The sequence below is a fragment of the Caenorhabditis remanei genome, chromosome X (assembly GCF_010183535.1).
Source record: "Caenorhabditis remanei strain PX506 chromosome X, whole genome shotgun sequence".
Classification (NCBI taxonomy): domain Eukaryota; kingdom Metazoa; phylum Nematoda; class Chromadorea; order Rhabditida; family Rhabditidae; genus Caenorhabditis; species Caenorhabditis remanei.
Window position 1 is genome coordinate 821,527 of NC_071333.1, and position 17,482 is coordinate 839,008.

At 37.4% G+C, this 17,482-nt stretch overlaps 5 protein-coding genes across 5 annotated transcripts; 2 read left to right on the plus strand and 3 right to left on the minus strand.

Moving 5' to 3' along the window:
* Positions 1-335: 335 nt before the first annotated feature.
* Positions 336-2,849, plus strand: GCK72_022221 (uncharacterized protein; the record flags this gene model as incomplete). Its single annotated transcript, XM_003106917.2, has 10 exons — positions 336-452; positions 503-608; positions 872-1,099; positions 1,541-1,665; positions 1,712-1,819; positions 1,866-1,943; positions 1,988-2,098; positions 2,323-2,382; positions 2,435-2,623; positions 2,799-2,849. The coding sequence occupies 10 exons, from the start codon at positions 336-338 to the stop codon at positions 2,847-2,849; spliced, it is 1,173 nt and encodes a 390-aa protein (XP_003106965.2).
* Positions 2,850-4,014: 1,165 nt separating this feature from the next.
* On the plus strand, positions 4,015-5,412 carry GCK72_022222 (uncharacterized protein; the record flags this gene model as incomplete). Its single annotated transcript, XM_003106796.2, has 5 exons — positions 4,015-4,389; positions 4,630-4,752; positions 4,805-5,017; positions 5,061-5,201; positions 5,275-5,412. The coding sequence occupies 5 exons, from the start codon at positions 4,015-4,017 to the stop codon at positions 5,410-5,412; spliced, it is 990 nt and encodes a 329-aa protein (XP_003106844.2).
* A 237-nt stretch (positions 5,413-5,649) lies between these two features.
* Positions 5,650-8,723, minus strand: GCK72_022223 (uncharacterized protein; the record flags this gene model as incomplete). Its single annotated transcript, XM_053734712.1, has 13 exons — positions 5,650-5,799; positions 5,853-5,986; positions 6,037-6,294; positions 6,349-6,422; positions 6,466-6,531; positions 6,579-6,922; positions 6,971-7,272; positions 7,353-7,716; positions 7,766-7,891; positions 7,938-8,182; positions 8,230-8,330; positions 8,375-8,472; positions 8,667-8,723. 13 exons carry the CDS (start codon positions 8,721-8,723, stop codon positions 5,650-5,652), a joined length of 2,319 nt encoding a protein of 772 aa, XP_053578278.1.
* Positions 8,724-11,437: 2,714 nt separating this feature from the next.
* Positions 11,438-13,199, minus strand: GCK72_022224 (uncharacterized protein; the record flags this gene model as incomplete). The annotated part of the gene is made up of 6 exons (XM_053734713.1): positions 11,438-11,488; positions 11,536-11,714; positions 12,259-12,365; positions 12,415-12,736; positions 12,957-13,100; positions 13,163-13,199. The coding sequence occupies 6 exons, from the start codon at positions 13,197-13,199 to the stop codon at positions 11,438-11,440; spliced, it is 840 nt and encodes a 279-aa protein (XP_053578279.1).
* A 1,900-nt stretch (positions 13,200-15,099) lies between these two features.
* GCK72_022225 (uncharacterized protein) lies at positions 15,100-16,830 on the minus strand (the record flags this gene model as incomplete). Its single annotated transcript, XM_053734714.1, has 6 exons — positions 15,100-15,271; positions 15,321-15,463; positions 15,509-15,573; positions 15,797-15,899; positions 16,414-16,503; positions 16,603-16,830. The coding sequence occupies 6 exons, from the start codon at positions 16,828-16,830 to the stop codon at positions 15,100-15,102; spliced, it is 801 nt and encodes a 266-aa protein (XP_053578280.1).
* Positions 16,831-17,482: the final 652 nt, after the last annotated feature.

The following is a 17,482-nucleotide window of genomic DNA, read 5'->3' on the forward strand; positions in this document are numbered from 1 at the left end:
TACGCAAACTAATAAATATTTCGCCACTTCCCTTTCTTCTGTTCTCATCCTTCCCTTCTTATTCTTCTCCTTTCTCTTTCTGCCAATTCCTTCCTCCCCTCACCTGTCCTTTCCGCGATATAATCTACGTTGCATTAGCCTCCTCGTCTCATCGGACACGAACGTTGTGCGGGGCACTGTGCAAATGCGCTCCACGGAGAACAATAGGAAACAGAGAACGAAACCCGTACACACACGCGCTTATTATTTCTTTCTTCTCGTTTCTCCTCGTTTTCTTCACTTCTGACACAAATTTCATGAAGATTTTCCACATTTTATCATTGTTTCAGCGTAAAATGGACCCCCAACAAGTGCCCGAGCCGTCGTCACGAAGTCGGTCGTTATCTTCTCATTTCCCACATATGCCCACTTCGATGCATCCTTATGCCGACGGTATTCATTCGCTATTTGGGGTGAGTGTCATTCTTTGGAAACTGAGATATGAGATGAAGTTTTATTTCAGAGTGCCATGCAAAACTCAGACATTTTAAACCAGTCAACGTCCACAAATCGAAGTATAGAAGACCCGGAATCGCTTGACCACTTGAGAAACAACGAAAGAGAGCAATGTGAGAAAAAAAAATCAATGAACAATTAGGATAATGAGAGATTTTGAGGATTGAGACGAGTGTGATTCCGAGAAAAGTTTTGAAATTAAAATTTCTTTAGAAAAATGATCATTGTGTAGTTGAATTCATCGAAATAGTAATACAAACTTTTAGAAAGAACGTATAGCTGACTATTTCATGACTCCGATAGTCATAGAAATGTGAAAATGTGAATAATACTCCTCTCACTAGTAGCAAAAAACAACTGAATTGTCTCTTTTCAGTACTCGACCAACGCCAAATTCGAGAAGGATTCCAGCAGCTACGGAACACGTTCGATAACTCACGAGAAGGTCAAACACTTCTGAACATTATCAAAAATGTGCTTCCCTTTCTGACACTTTTTGCTGCCAAACTGATGTTCGACCACTTAAACGACATCTTTCAATTTGCTCTGCTCTTTGTCACATTTCTTCAAGCAGACTTTCTGGTTCAAAAAGTTATGTCTGGAGGTGAGTATATCTTACAAGAGAAATATTTGGAGACGCGGCTTTCAAATAATCTATAAATTTGGTAATAGGTATTTTTAACTACGGAAAGTCCATTTCTGCCATCAAAACCGGTTAAATGTCTCTGCAAATCGAGTTATGCGCTCTCAAACTTTTCATGTGGTTATGCAAAGATGTGCTCATTCATAACGTAAACGCTGGGAAACACATATAAATCCGCGAGATATATGCGGCCGATTTGGAATTCCATGTGGAAAAGCTTAAGCATATGAAAAGTTTGAGAGCTCATAACTTGGCTTGGAGAGACATTCAGTCGGTTTTGACTGTAGAAATGGACTCCGCGTAGTCGAAATTAACCAAATTGTTTAGTCGTTGAGACTCGAGTCTCCAAAGACTTCCCTTGTTAGAAAAAACTGACTTTAGGTTCTTACCGTACTCTTTCAGGTTTCTCCAACAAGTTTCTGCAAATTTTGTACTGTTTCGGGTTTAGTATAATGACTGTTCTCTACCTGCGGAACTACTCGATGGACGATTTTGAGTTTTCGAACACTTTTGGGTTGAATATCTTGGTAAGCCTTCATAGAAGCTTGCTAAATGACATTTTCTCATTTTCAGTACTTTGTTAGCGGTGAATTCAAAGAACTCTCTGTGTCATCTACAATTTACGGAGTCATCATGACCGACACCTCATTCAAACTGATCACAGTAATTCCAAAGTCCTTGGTGAGCACCTTCAGTTTTTTGTGTCATACTCACTATACTATTTCAGATTGTGATTATCCCAGAAGCATACACGTCTCAGTCGTACAAGAGGAAAGTATTGCAGTCGATTGAATATTGCTCCCAGGTAGTATAGAAACTTCATTTCTTGGAAATCACGATGTCTTTCAGTTATACCGATGTGCTCTTCCGTTCGGACCTTGGCTCCGTCATTTTCTTTTTGTCAACCCGGGAGCTGGTTTCATGATCTATTTCTTCTCGATCGTCTATTTCTCTTTGAAGGTAGGATTTTGACAGTACGCATGGTTTCTGAAACTGTTAGTCAGACCAAAAATTCCTGCGCTAAAATAAAACAATTTCGAACTTGGTGTGAGCGGAACTTAAGAGCACATTTTGAATATGCGAGGAGAATAGACGTACGGAATAAGTCTGAAAATGATTTTTATTCTGATTATTTCAATACATTCCACTACTCGACCAATCCATATTGATTTTCCCATTTCCAGGTCGGAGAAATGTACCGCTACTCGCTCTTCGTCAAAAAGTCGGTCAGATGCCTCCTCACGGTGAGTAATATAATCCACGCCGTTAACATTTCTAATTTTTCCGTACTTTCAGGACAGCTCCGTCGGAACTTCAGTGAAACTTGTCGACCTCGACGACAAACAATGTACAGTATGCCACGAAGACTTGTCGTACCCAATCAAGCTTGAGTGCTCACATGTTTTTTGTAAAACGTGCATCGAAACCTGGCTGGACCAGAAAACAACGTGTCCAATGTGCAGAGCTGAGGTTACGAAAGATGTGGTGAGTTTTCTAGGTGGAGATCCAAATAAAAATAGTGTCTGGAATGTTGTGACAAGCTCACATGAGTCTTTATGAATTTATAATTACAGTGAAACCTGAAAATCTGTGCGTGTTAGTTCTTCTTTGAGAAAACGTCGCTTTTACTGAGTAATCAGCTTGAAATATTACTTTCCAGGACAACGAATGGAAGAACGGAGGAACAAGCTACGCGATTCGCATGTTCTGATTCCAATGACATCATCTTATCTACATACACCCCCGTGAAGATATTTGTGTAATTTTAAATATTGATTTTTTGCTCAATCCCTCCCACTAGGTGCCTATTTCTGCTTCGTTAGCAATCTACCGTTCTGTACTTTTTTGAATCCGGGTTAACACGTCATTCAACATATCTTTCTTCTTTTCAAGGTTGTTTTTATCTTATTTTTGTGATATATTTTCAGCTTTTCACTTTATCTGAAATGAATTGTTTTGTATTTTGTTGCTTTTAATATTTTTGTAGATAATGATCTGTCAGGCAGTACAGTGGCAGCTGCGAAGTTTGACATTGTTGCATTTTTTGACATTGTTGTTTTTTTTTTTGACAAACCGTCAGCTATAAAGAGTGGTACGGAAAACAGTTTGATAAGGAAATGTCCTGAAAATGAGACTAGCGTGGCCAGGCCGGGCCAATTCGAGATTTTTCACTGGCCCTTCTTGGACCCGGTCTCACTAGTCAGTACAAAAATTTGAATTTTTGAATTTTTTTGATTTTTTTGCAAAAAAAGTAGAATTTTCAACTGTTTTTGAATATCGATAGGAACTCGAGCGTACATAGGATTTTTGACTATTTTCGATGAAAAATTCAAATACTTTCGTTCCCCTTCAACTTTTCGGTTTCTCGATTTTGTCGTAAAAATGTATTCTCGCCTGAAGATTAAAACAACTATCAGCAGTCTCTGAGAAACAGGAAGTGCAAGATTTTTCTTAAAGTCCATTCCAAAAAAATCAGAAAATTGGACTTTAAAGTGCAGTGCCAAAATTTTTTTTGAAGTATAAAATCAAAAACAAAACCAAGTACATGTAATCCGTGTCCTTTTCATTCCTATTCCGTTTCCCTTGACTCCTTCCTATTATTCCAATTTCCTTTTCTAATTCCATGATTCATATTCTAAAGAAGGAGTCTATGCACACATGAATTTCATTTTTATATGTCTGTCCACTCTCCGCCTCTTTGTTATTACGGGGGCGCTCCGCTCGGTTCCTATGGCAACAATGTGCCGCCGTCAAAACGAGATTGCTGTCCTTAGTTCCCTCTCCCTCTCTTTCTTTTCCGGTGTGCGCACATCGAGAGCTAACTGGTTCGAAGTCTTGTTAACTCTCCCTCATTTCTTGGATTTTCTTACACTTCTATGGCTCATATAAACCATGCGTATTCGGATACTTCCGGTAGCCATCACAATGGACAGGATTCTCATAGAAGAGGTCTAAACTCACTCTCTCCAACTTTCTTCATCCGACCGAAAACCACCGGACTAGTTAGTCTGTTCATCCAAACGGTTTTATTGATTGTCAGTGCCACTACATCACTATTCTTTTTCTATCATGTTGGTGGTTATGAATACACACATTGGAACGAGAACTCTACTATTCTGGAGCCCATAAATCATAACATCAATCGTAACTCGGCCGGTGAAATGGTAACCCCAATGGTCTCAAATGATGGAAGTGATTCCTTGGTATCAACTGCTGAGAGAAAATTGGACTTTCTCGAGAGATCCTATCTGGTGAGTGGTGTTTGAACAACAACTGAAAGTTTGAATATTGAACAACCAAAACTTTGTGTAATTGGTATTTCCTTTGCATTTCGCAATGTCATGTGCCTGCCTTATGTGTCACATTCATCATCTGAAAAACAAAGTTATTAGTTTTGTTTTTGTGATTTCCAAACCACATAATTGTATATTTGAAATGTGTTGCATGACAAATTTTCAACTAATCTCATTTTTCAGTACCTATTATTTCAGTACAACGATAGTGATGGGGAAACTGTCAATTTATTGTTCGATCCCGAGGATAGCCCGAACTCTTTCATTGAGAACGCATCTTTTGGTATTGAACAAGTTCCGTTGACCACTGTTATTATTGGGGTATGTCTAACTTTTTCTGACTTTTTTTGGAATTCCTTATTTCTTGTTTAAGGATGTCGAATTCGACTGGTTAGAAGTGATCCGAATTTCCACCCTTGTGTATCTTGCCATATGCGCTGCTTGGGTGATCTCAGGCCTTCTGTTCATTTGCACAATTAGAAAGGAGCTATTGGACACCGCGGTTCTCAACACTACTATTCTTATTTTGGTGGTCCTATTTGAAGTTGCTCATGCGGGACTTGTGACGTCTCTGTTATTCTTTCAGGTTTCGAAATGGAGGGTAGTATCATACATATTTTTGTTTTCAGAGAGAAATGAGTTGGAGAACATTAGCAATCACAATTGGATCAGTTATCATTTTGTTCTGCTGCGCTTTCCTTGGTTTCGTATGTGTTTCGTTGAACTGCGGTTGGATAAAGTACATTGATTACATGCACGGAAAGAAAACGGTTAGTGGAGAGTCAAAGTTCATAAGAAAAGTTCAAACTAGAAAAGTTGCATGAACATCTTAAGTATTTGCAGTGTGCTATTTGCTGCTTGTTCCGCTGTTGCGGCAAATCGAATGAGTCCGCGGAAGACGGTGTCGTAGGAAACGGAGCTCCCACCAATGCTCGTCAATACGAGAATGACGTGCAATTGGACCGTTTCGATGCATTCTGATTTTTTGGAACAATACTTCTTTATTAATCTCTCTCACACTTGACATGATTGACTGGACATATGACTTATGACATTTTTTGCACATTCTTCGTAAACTGAATAATACTTGACGCTGAAAGACTTTGAAAATAAATAAATAAATAACTCAATTTGAAAAAGAAAAAGTAAAGCAACAATTTGAGAACATTGGGAGAAGTGAAAAGCAGAACAAAAACAATAAATTATGAATTATAAGGATTAAAGAGAGAGAACACTCTGGAAATCGGTTGTCTCATCGATATAATCCGGTGCAAATCCTCTTGTGTCACAAATGGCGACACGCATGTTGTCAATTGCTATAGCTGCTCGACTATCAGACTTCTCACTGCTATGAGCCACAAGATAGAACTAAAATGTTAAGAGTTTATAGAAAATATAAAGAAAATAGAAAGCTAGCTCACATGGGTAGTTCCTGGAGGGAGTTGGATATGTACGGTGTTCCAGCGGTATGCATTTTTCGATGTGACAGATCTCAGAATCGATGGGCATTGAACGAATGAAGACACTGTCCGCATTGGATTGGTGTATCTTGATCCTGAAATATTTTATTTTGATTTATAACAATTTTTGAATGAAAAATTCTACCAAGACACAATCGGATAGTGGTCATTTGAGATGGTCTGAAATACTGGAAGAGTAGAACGTTGAGACTTCTGGTCGCATTGAATTTCGGTGATTCCAGAATCGCAATATCTCCTGCATCTAGTATAGCCGACACAAATTGTCCGTTGGTTTGGGTGGCACGTATATCAGTAGTTCCAGTGAGTGGGTATCCATATCCACGGTTTCTCAATGTCCATGGTTTCTTGGTGAGACCATGGTTAAGATAGTTGCAAGCAGTGTCTGGAATGTAAATTTGTTTTCTAGATTATCAACGGATTTTTGTTTTATGAATACCATCAAAACTGCAATTCAAAAGATCACAATAGTCGTCTTGTTTAGGTTCAGGTGTTGTTGTCCATGTGCTTTTTCTATAATAAGAAATTACGTACTATGATGAAATCAAATTTTCACCTTGGTTTTGTTGGGTGTGTATATGCCTCCTCTGGGTAGACAGGTGCAAACGTTGTGAAAACTCTTCTGAAAAATTGACATCATATATCCATAAATTATGAAATTGACCAAACCGTTTCTTGGTGTAACCACTGCTGGTAGTTGTAGTTGGATATGGTGTTGTCGTTGTTTCTTCTTCTTCTACATCTACAGTCTCCTCCTCAACTTCTTCCGGTTCAGTCGCTGTTGTAGTTCTTTCTGTTGTCGTTGGTGTCGGTGTCGTCTGAATTCTTCGTTTCGTACCCAGAATTGTGGATTCTCTGGGTTCAATCGTTCTTGGTGTAGTTCTTGAAAGTATCAGTGGTGCTTGAGATGTAGCAGATAGCTTGGATTTGTCACATTGTCCTATGTACGCAATCTCATCAATTACTAAGAACCGATTTTTTAGTCCCGTCTCCCATTGGGGCACAATATTGAGCTGAAAACCAACTGTTTAGTATCATGAACAATGTTTTTAGAGCCTCACAGTAAATGTTCCAGCAATATCCTTATTCAGCTCAAAAACTGCCAAAGTGTTCCTTTCATGTCTTGCGGATCTAGACTGTTCTACACAATGGATAATATCATTGTTGTCACCATGTCCCAATGCACAAACTTGTAGAAGGATATCACCATTGGACCAGTAGCGGAATAAAACTTTCGCGTTGCCAGTTTGACATTGTATGGGGTCACTGGATAGCATTGCAGTTCCTTGGAGGACTAAACCCGCTGGAAATGTTGGAAGTAGAGAAGGATCAGCGATGGAGTCTTCAAGAGATGGGATTGCGCCTGGAAAATGAAAATATTTATTCTGGTAGTATGTTATGTGGTCTGTTTTACCCAAGAATCACAAAAAATAAAACCCGTACCACTATCTATAATTGCCCAACGTCCTGCTTCTGGTCCCCATCGGCACGCGAACTCATTATTGAAATCACACAGAAGTTGAGTTGAGTCATCTACTATTTCTCCGGATCTTCTATCTTTCAGTGGGCGTGTCCTATTTCCAATTATCAACAAATCAAAAGGGACCTCCGTAGTTGTTCCCGATGGAGTTGTGGGTTCCTCGGTGGTAGTGGTCAGTTCTGTTGTTGGCTCTGGTGTAGTGGTAGTAGTGGTGGCTGTTGTCGTCTCTTCCTCGATCTCTTCAGTCACTTCTTTTACTGGTTTTGGCTTCTTGGATGTTCCCTGCTTCACAGTCCATGGACGGATTCGTTTTGGTGGGGATGTTGTCTGAGAATTGTTTTGCATTTTATAATAAAATCTATTCTACCCGGCTTACCATAAAATCAGGACGGCCTCTCAGAGCATTAGACTCTGTCGATGAATCGGTATGACAGATGGAAGCATCGTATCGAATGTCATCCAACACTATTACTCCGGGATCGGAACTAGGTTGTATCATTATCTGTAAAACCTCTGGTTACAAGTGTCAATTGCAGTGTGACTCTCACCCTAAACGGTTTCTGAAGTTCTGGTATCTTCAGTGACACTTTTCCAGGCATAATCGACGAATTCAACATTCCAGTGCAATTGAACTTTTCGCCTTGTGAATCCGTTAGACATATTTCTAGATCAGTATTTCCAATGACCCAATAAGTGAACGACAACTCCGCATATCCTATTTGACACCTTATTTCATCAGTTACTAGAGCATCAACAGGGTTTCCTCGAGATTCAATAAGAGCATACGGTTCTCCTGCAGGTACAAATGTTAAGATTAAGGAAAATTTAGAAGGCACTTACTTGGAATCTGCATCGTTCCAGTAGCTGCTAACCATAATAAACTATCGGGTTCTCCGCGTGCAACTCTCCATCTATCTACATTACTTCCTGCGGATATCCATCTGAATGAATTTGTAAAATATTTAGTGCTGAAATCAAAAATTACCTGCAATTCGAGTTGAAAGAGCAGTCGTAAGATAATTGCTCGTGATTTGGGGATAGTGGGGGTAGATCAGATGTTGTTACAAACAGTCCAAGGGCTACCTGAATGATGATGATGTATTATTTCTATGATAGATTGAATTTTAGTTTAGGCATTGATAGTTTTTGAAATCTAGTTCTTCAGAAAAGTTCATTAAAACGAAACAAATCCCTTTACATACATAACATTAGTATGATAAAAAAATTATTTAGAGCTATTATACTTCACAAATTCTATTCACTATCACCGATTTTACCTGTAGTATCTTGCTAACAATCGTATTCTGAGAATGAGCCGACGCGAGCTGACTCATGGCACATAGATCGTTGACCACTTGTCGGACTTCTGAAACTGAAAGTGTGACAGAAAATAACTTTTGAACCGTTGCAGAGTGCGAACAGGTTAGGCGCAAACAAGAATTTTCGGGGGGTGGGTGTATGTTTTGTTATGAGAGGAATCGAAAAAGTTGGAGGAGGCGACTTGGAGGATGGGAGGTGAGGATGAGAAGAAGGGAGGTTCTTATGCATAACCTTTATACCGGTACGCAAACATATACTTTCACAGGTCTGACTGAACATTACGACTCTTCTGTTAATCTTGCGAATAACGTTACGAGAGCATTGTTTATGTTGAAAGATGAACTGTAGTATGTGTGGCGCTTTCCTTAGAAGTCATGGAGTCAACAACGAGTGTTGCCTCTTTTGGTGACAGGAAATAGGAAATAGATATTTGGATGAAAATGATGGATGCATTGAATTACACTGGAAGCTTACTTTTGTTTGCAATGTTTTCTAAATAGTTTCTCATTGTATTCATAAGAAATTATTTGTCCGACGTTTAATAGCCATACCAGTTTTTTTTCGGTGAAAAGTGTCATATTCATGAAAAATAGAGAAAAAAGTTATTTAGGCACTATCAAAATATTATTGGTAACGATACCATCATTTGAGCTTCCAAGTATATCAGAAAACATAAAATACTCACTATTGTTTAAAAAAAGACATTCTTGTAAAATTTAAATTTAAGACTGAAATTTCACTTTGACTACTTTCTTATACTAACGAATATTACTGTACGCTGTAGTGAGTTTCAAATAGTCAAATTACCTTTGAAATGAAAACAATTCCGCTACTAAGAGAGTTCCCGCTTTTAGAAAGTTCTGCATGACAAAAAACTGATTTGTGGAACGTGACTTCGTTTCTCTTTATAACTAAAGGTATTCATTTTTTGAAGTTGATCATTTTTTCAGAAAACAAATCAAAATTCAATCAAAATCCATCGGAAACTGAATCGCTAAAATAAACTATTGACCCCCTAGCGGGCGGTGAAAGCGACAAACGAGCCGATTTAAGTGGATCAGTCGAGTGGATACGGTCAAACGAAAAAGGCACGAATTTCTACTCAAGAGCCGCTATATCTGGGATTTTGGATTGTGATACGGCTTTGATAAAAAAGTGTTACATAAGAAATCGGAGAGAAATGGAAAAAAAGATACGGGGTTGGATTTTTCAATAGCTATAGGTCATCTGAACTGCATACTTTCAGAAAAGTAAGAAAAAAACTAATGTAATTGAAGTTTTTGATGACGAACGACTAAAAAGGTTAGCTTGCCTCCCAATAACCCAGATAACCAAAGCAGACTGACATTTAGAAGCCGTCACGAGTAGTTGACTTTCTCGGAATGTTTCTTGTGTGTGTGCCTTTTGAAAAGTGTCAAATATATGCAAACACATGATCAAAAATCGAATAAAAACTAGAATATGCATAAATATGTTTTATATAGGGAAAAATGAAAAATAAATCGGTGTCGGTAAAATATAGGGGGTCAAACGGTAAATAAAATGAGATCTACAAACAAGGGGGGTTTTGGTTGCTCTCACTACAAAAAATAACATCTCACGAAGCGCCACTTGTATCTAAATAAACCGACTCATGACATAAGAACTCTCTGCCTCTTTTTGTTACCCTCACCTCTTATTGAATAGATTTGGTGAATGAGAAATAATTGTTTGAATAGTCTGATGCAAGTTCAGTTTTTGTTATTTCGGCTGTTTTGGAGTAATATTGTGTATTGGAATTCAGAAATTTCAAGAGGTAAACGCTATTCGAAAGATCATAATTTAATGGTTTTCAGGTATCGAAGGGTTGAACGAAGGATAACTACCCTTTTTCTTTTTAGTACAGTTTTTGTTAAAAATTGGTAAGAATGGAACGCACAATAGAAAAATTTCTGAAAATTGCTGAAAAAAGCACGGAAATTAAAAACTTATGTAAGCGACTGAAAAAAAGAAAAGTTTGATAAAATCTCACTGTTAAAAAATAAAAGTTGCGTGAAAAAATTCCCATTCAAGCAAATGATTCAAATCAGATAAAAATCTGGACTTTTAATCCCAATCAATCATTGAGATAATTAAGGATCGATACCGATCATTACGAAACCACTCGACTAGAAAACACTCACCTGGGATAACATAAACCTCAAATTAAGTTTTAAATTGTTTTAAAAATCGGAAAAAATTAGAAACAACTGAATAAAAATCGTGGCAATAATTGATATAAAAGAAACCCCATTGTGATTACTAATCAAAAAAGAATTTGACAGCGAGAAACGAAGGAAAAAACGAGAAAAAGAGGATTGAGGCAGCAGGCAGAACATGGCGATAACTGGACGATGAATGCTTCGAATCGAAGAAGAAAATGACGAAGACGACGCAAGATAGCTGCTGATCCCCCCTTCTTCTTGATGGCTTATGGTAAAATGCCATCATCGCAAGATTGGTATGGTTTTTACTTTCGAAAAGACGGGTGACAATAAAATGGCATCCAAAACTTTTATTCCGTATGATACATACACATTGCAAGTCAAAATTACATAATTGAATAGATAAACTATCTTAGCATGAGTGATGTGAGTTCACCTTGATCGTTCATACTATTCAATTTCAAAAATATTGAAACATCAAAATGAACTCACATCAAACCTGTACACATTTGGCAAACGCAGGAAATAATTATTAGTATTGTATATTAGAAAGCATAATCCGCAATCTTTTTGAACATTTTCTTGAATTGAGACACCTGAAATTTTCAAAGTTACGATGTATTCTGGTTGTTGAATATATTACCTTATTCTCACTGAACAACTTTGCTACTGTCATTTCTAGCAAGTTTCCAACTCTTCTCAGCCGTCTGGTAGCACCCAGTGGTAACACTTTGCTGTCCATTGTTGGATGTACTTGCATGTACGAAACATTCAGAGTGAGTACGTGATGTTTGAGGGTTCCAAGTTCAATCATGTTCAATCCTGGAAAAATATTGATTTGTGAGCGATTAGTGAGATATCTGATCATCAATTGTTTTCATCATTGACATAATCTGGTTATTTATTAGGCTGATGAGTTATGTAACACGTTATTGAGTCATAATTTATCTATAATAAGAATAAACGTTCAGATCTCACTGAAGACTGTTTATCTTCAGCTTTTCACACGAAATATTCACTATTTCTTCTGACCAAAAACGCACTTTAAACTAACAACGACCATTTTAAAGTGACCAAAATACTCATTACACTGATAATTGGGTTTTTCTACACAGACCAAAATTTTTAAAATATTACACTGACAAAATATTCTTCTACACTGACAAAATATTCTTCTACACTGACAAAATATTCTTCTACACTGACAAAATATTCTTCTACACTGACAAAATATTCTTCTACACTGACAAAATATTCTTCTACACTGACAAAATATTCTTCTACACTGACAAAATATTCTTCTACACTGACAAAGATTTTTACAGTGACATAAATTTTGCATTATTTCTCAGATGGAATGTCTCACCTTCATTACTTGTACTAAGGATAGCAACTTCTGGTGGGAAAGAATTCGGTTTCAATGTAATAAATCCATGCATCACTCTGGTATCATCTTCAAACCACGATGTACTTCTGAAAACTTCTATGTCCTTGATCAATTTAAATGTTTCTATTTGCTTACGTAAAATTCAAGGACGGTGGGCCAAACATTGGCACATTAGCTGGAGCAATATCAATAATTTCTTCATACTCTGAATCATACAAGTCAGTTGGGAACCGCAGCCCTTTAGATGCTCTGGAATGCCATTTTCCGAGGAAAAATTGCATAGGCTCAAGTGCTGGAGCGAGTGGGATCTCTGGAGCAACATAGTTTGGATCTGGAGAGCACATCTTGCAAGAAATAGCACAGTTTACATCGAAGAAGTTGGTTTGAGTCAGAATAGTGTGACATTTGTCTTCTACCGCCCATCGATCGCAACTCTTGTAAATGTTACGACACTTTCCTGTAAATCAAATATGAAAATTAAACATTTTCAAAATGAAGCTGATATGTTGTCGGTTATTGCTGAACTCTGGTGATACTACTATAACTTTAGATCCCCTAACTAGTTTCCCCACTTGCTTCACCCTCACTCTCAAAATTAATGACCGCCATTAACCTACTTTCTCTGAGAAACCATACTGTTATCACTACTCATCACAAGCTAAGATAACAAAACTTACTATGACAGTATCTGCCCATCCATCCTTGAGAACAAGTACAAGATAGCTTTCCAGGTGTACACGTACCACCATTCAGACATGGATTATTCTGACATGTTTCTTCTGTGAATCTCTTGAATACTAGTTGTGTTGTCTTTGATCCAGCTGAAAGAAAGAGAAATGATGATTGTAATTAGAAGATGATACATATGATATCAATCAATCACAGGAGACATTCCATTTCACATAATGACGTATTTTCATAAAAATTAATTTATATAACGCGTTTGTTTCGGCTTTTGAAATAAAAAAGACGAATGGCAACTTGGGGAGATTGTATCTTGTATTTTGATAGATAAAGATCTGTAACATAACTTAGGTGCTGAAGGGTGCATCTATTTCCCCTCTCTAGATATTATGACCAATTTTCAAATTAGCTCTCGCATTATCTAGAGTTCTAAAAATAATCACTTTTTCCCTGCCAACTTAGTGGGTTGTGATTTCTTGTAATAGTGGGATTTTCAATTTCAGTTTAAAAACCTTGCTTCACAATACAATAAAATCATTCAAAGACACTTATGCCTTAAAATTGTGTATTTGAATCACTGGTACATAGTAAAACGGTAGAATATTATAATCAAAACATCAAAGCGGTGCAATAAAGTGTCAGCCATAAACTTTTACAATTCCAAAAGCCCACCTGCTGGTATTCTAATAAATAAACAGACAAATAGACATGTCAGAATACAAGTAATGTTCATTGGCGGCAAGTTGCGATGGGAGAATCCAGATTTGCGTGGTCTTCCGAAAAGAGAAGAAGCGTTTGTATTGAATATGCAATGAACGTATATGTTGACGACGGCCAACAGCAGTCGCGATCACACAATATGCCTAGATAGATCTCTCCTTGTTCGGCGTTTTCCAACCGGCTCTACACCTCCCACACCACATTTCGACTCTCTCTTTTTCTCTACTTCTCTTCCTCTTGACTTTATCCATTATCCACCTCTTCACTTCTGTGTTCCTCGTTCCGAAGAATGGATGATGATTCTGACAAACTGGAATTCAATTTCAAAATTGAAAACGAGACGGGGTGAGAGAGAGGGGGGATATGATTTCCCATCTATTTTCAATTGGATAGATGTATACAATTATACCGGAATTACAGATGATTATTTGAACCTTTGGATATAGACAACTTTAGAAACAAAATAGTTTTTAAAAATACGTTTCAGTATAGGAAGTTGCGCAAACATGGGCAAATTCAACCATTGTTAGCACTGAATTTTTTCTCACGAAAAAAAATCTGGAGTTAAGAGCGTTTTATGATTCAACATTATATGAAAAAGAAAGAAATTCCTCCAGTCAATATTTGTGATGCTCTCGATTTTCTATATTGTTTTTGGAATGGTGTTATTTGAATTAGGGTTTTAAGAAAATTATCCCTTTCACCCCGATCCAGCTGTGAATTTTTTAGATCTTTTCAGCCATCACTACCAGTCTTACTAGGGAAGGTCACCAAGTCAGTGTGGAGTTATTGGATGTAACCTATACCATTGAAAAGCTGAAAAAACGTTGATTCCAAATAAATATTCTGTTTTTGCCTTGAAAGCCTAGTATTCAACAAAAAAACTATGTCAAAGTTTGGACCGTGGCATTTTGACCTTGTTTTTCCGAATACTAGGCGTTTAGGACAAAAACTAAATAACTATTTAGACTTAGCGTGTTTTCAGCGTTTCAATGATAAAAGTTACGTCTCATCTCTAGTCGTTTGTGATCACCTTAACACAATTTAATCCATGGGCTATCAATTTCTCATGGAAATTAAACAAAACGCAACATAAACGACACCACGGAAGTATAAACACAATGAAAAACTGGCGCTTCCAGTTTTTTTCCGAACGCCATCTTGTGTTCCGGTTATTGCGCAAAAGGAAAGGAAGATATGTTTCAATTGCGTAATGGAACACTTGGGAAGGGCTAAAGAAGTGTAGGATTAGTGTAGACGATTTGGGATTTTGATTTCTGTCTCTTTCTTTTCAACTTCTTCCTTATCTTACTTGACACGCATTCTGGCAACAACAGGTCGCGCGACCTTGGAGACAGATATCCTTGGCATTCCGGTTTTTATGTGGCTTATGTTACGATGTACTTTAAAGAAGATTTATATCACAATTTCACAGTTTTCAGTTATTTTTATATTGGGCCTGATTGATGTTGGGCTGTTTGAGCTCTCTGACTCCTCCAAGTCCTCTCTGTTTTCATTTGATGTCCTCCTGCTCCCATAAGAGTCACTAGACTTCTCAAATAGCATAGCATCCACAAAAATGATGAGCCTGAAAAAATAAAGGTTTGTTAACAGAAGGACTACATAAAGAAACTTACCACCAAATCTCCACTAGAGCTCCGAACGAGGTGGCACCTATCAAAACATACGCGCTTGGCATAAGAATGCTTTGTTTCTCTGCATTCCGCGCCCATGTGACAACCATATAGATGAAAAACCCAAATAGTTCAATGATAGTCCACTGAAACAGGAAATAGTTCATGGAATATCAATTATAAGTACTGACCTGCCAAATGATATGCACAATGTACCAATTCCGTCGTTTGCTTTTCCAAATAGTAATTGTGAACACTGGAATCAAAACTTTTACTTGACGTATATAAGTTTTTTCAACATACATAACACTCCAATTGATATCAGAAGAAACGCTAAATACCCCAATGCAATTTGCGTCCCGTACCCTTCAAAATTGACTGTGTAGAATGATTTTCCGTTGCTAATCCAAAAGTCAATTGCAATTGTTGTGCAAAACACTAAAAGGAAGTAGATGAAATAGAAAAGATTGCACTCTTACCTAATGAGAACATTTCAACAGTGCAGATTAGAGGGATGGCATCACGGAGGGAAATACATCCCAAACAACATTTGTGTTTAGAGCACGGCTTGAGGAAGAACACCTGAAAAACTCCATAGGGATTTTGAGAGTACAGTTTGAATTTTCAATATTAGTTATTGCTGCTGTGGAATTAAAGTATTGGAAGTAAAGTTCCTTGGAAATCAACAAAAAAACCAGAAAAACTTACCCGTATCAATCCAGACATCAACTCAAGTAAGAATAAAGTCAATCAAATAGCAATAAACCAAACCCAACTTCTCGGAAGTATGTACTTACCAACATTGCCGGAGAGCGACTCACACACTTTTCTTGTGCATGACGTTTATTGTCTAGCGTGTACCTTTGATGCCAAAGAATTTGGCGTGAGAGCTGCTTTTTTTCTAATCGAAGACTCATTCTTCGAAAAAATATGAGAAAATGTATGAGAAAATGTATGAGAAACGGAAATAAAGTGCTAGGTTGTCAGAAACACTAGTTGGTCACCGTCAACATCAGGTCATTTTTCATTTTCTATACATTTGGCACGTATCAATTAGTAGAAACGCATCATGTTTCTTAAGGCTCTTTTGACTCACCCTAGATAAAGAAAGTGCAGAGAGTCGTATACTGTTCCATGCAGATGATGTGGATAGGCGAGAAGCACAAGGGTCTCGGGGTGGCATCAGCTGAAAAATTGGTCAGATTTACATAGGGAGTCATGGATAATAGTTGAATGAATAATAGAGACACGTTTCAGTAAAAGTGTAGTATATGTAGAACCTTACATTATTTGGCAGCAGTAAATCATTTGCTTCTTCTTTTGAATCCGGATAGTTGATTGATACAGAAGAATTGCGAGTCCCAGAATACATCGGGGATGATGCATCGTTACAGACATGTTGAATATAGTTAGAGTTGGTTGATAACGTCAGGCAGTGTTGAGATTTATGAGAAACCGTATCTGATTGATCCTTGCTGGTGGACCCTAGTCTGTTGTTGCTGATAGGAAGCATTGTGGATAATCTGAAAGTTTGAAAGATACATTTAGTTTTCAAGTAAAGACGCTCAACATATATTTTTTGAAAAAAAAACAATGAAAATTAGAAGAGTGCGTCTATTCATAGCAAAGGAGTCATAGGAGCATCTGTTTCCAATTTTAGAATGACGTCAGTAGAATAAAGAATTAGGTGTCTACGGAAGTTTGTCTGGAATTGAAATTATACAAATTTGAACCACAAAGGCTACGCTAGATAAATTTACAATAAGCGAGTGGTTCTTCAGCCCCGGATTTTATACTAAAATCAAAATATAAGCAAAATATAAAAACAAATAAGAAATTCCAACAAATTCGTCAGGATTTCCAATACTCCATTCTCCTTTTCACAATCCTCCGCCGCAGTTCTTCCTAAGGTTGTTTTTGATTTGAAGCGGAAAAACACTCATTCAATTTTTCTTCCTCCTCCTCTTTTTTTATTCACACAAATACGTTCCGTACGAATTCAATTTCTAGAATCCTTTTTATTCTTTTCAGAAAATTCCAGTGAGTCTAGATAAAAATAAAGGGAACGGGGGGAAAAGAAGAAGAAAACAGAGACTGGAAGTGGGAAAATGAGAAAAACAGCATCACCCTGGTTTTAATGCGTGTAGAAAAGAGTGAAGGTGTGG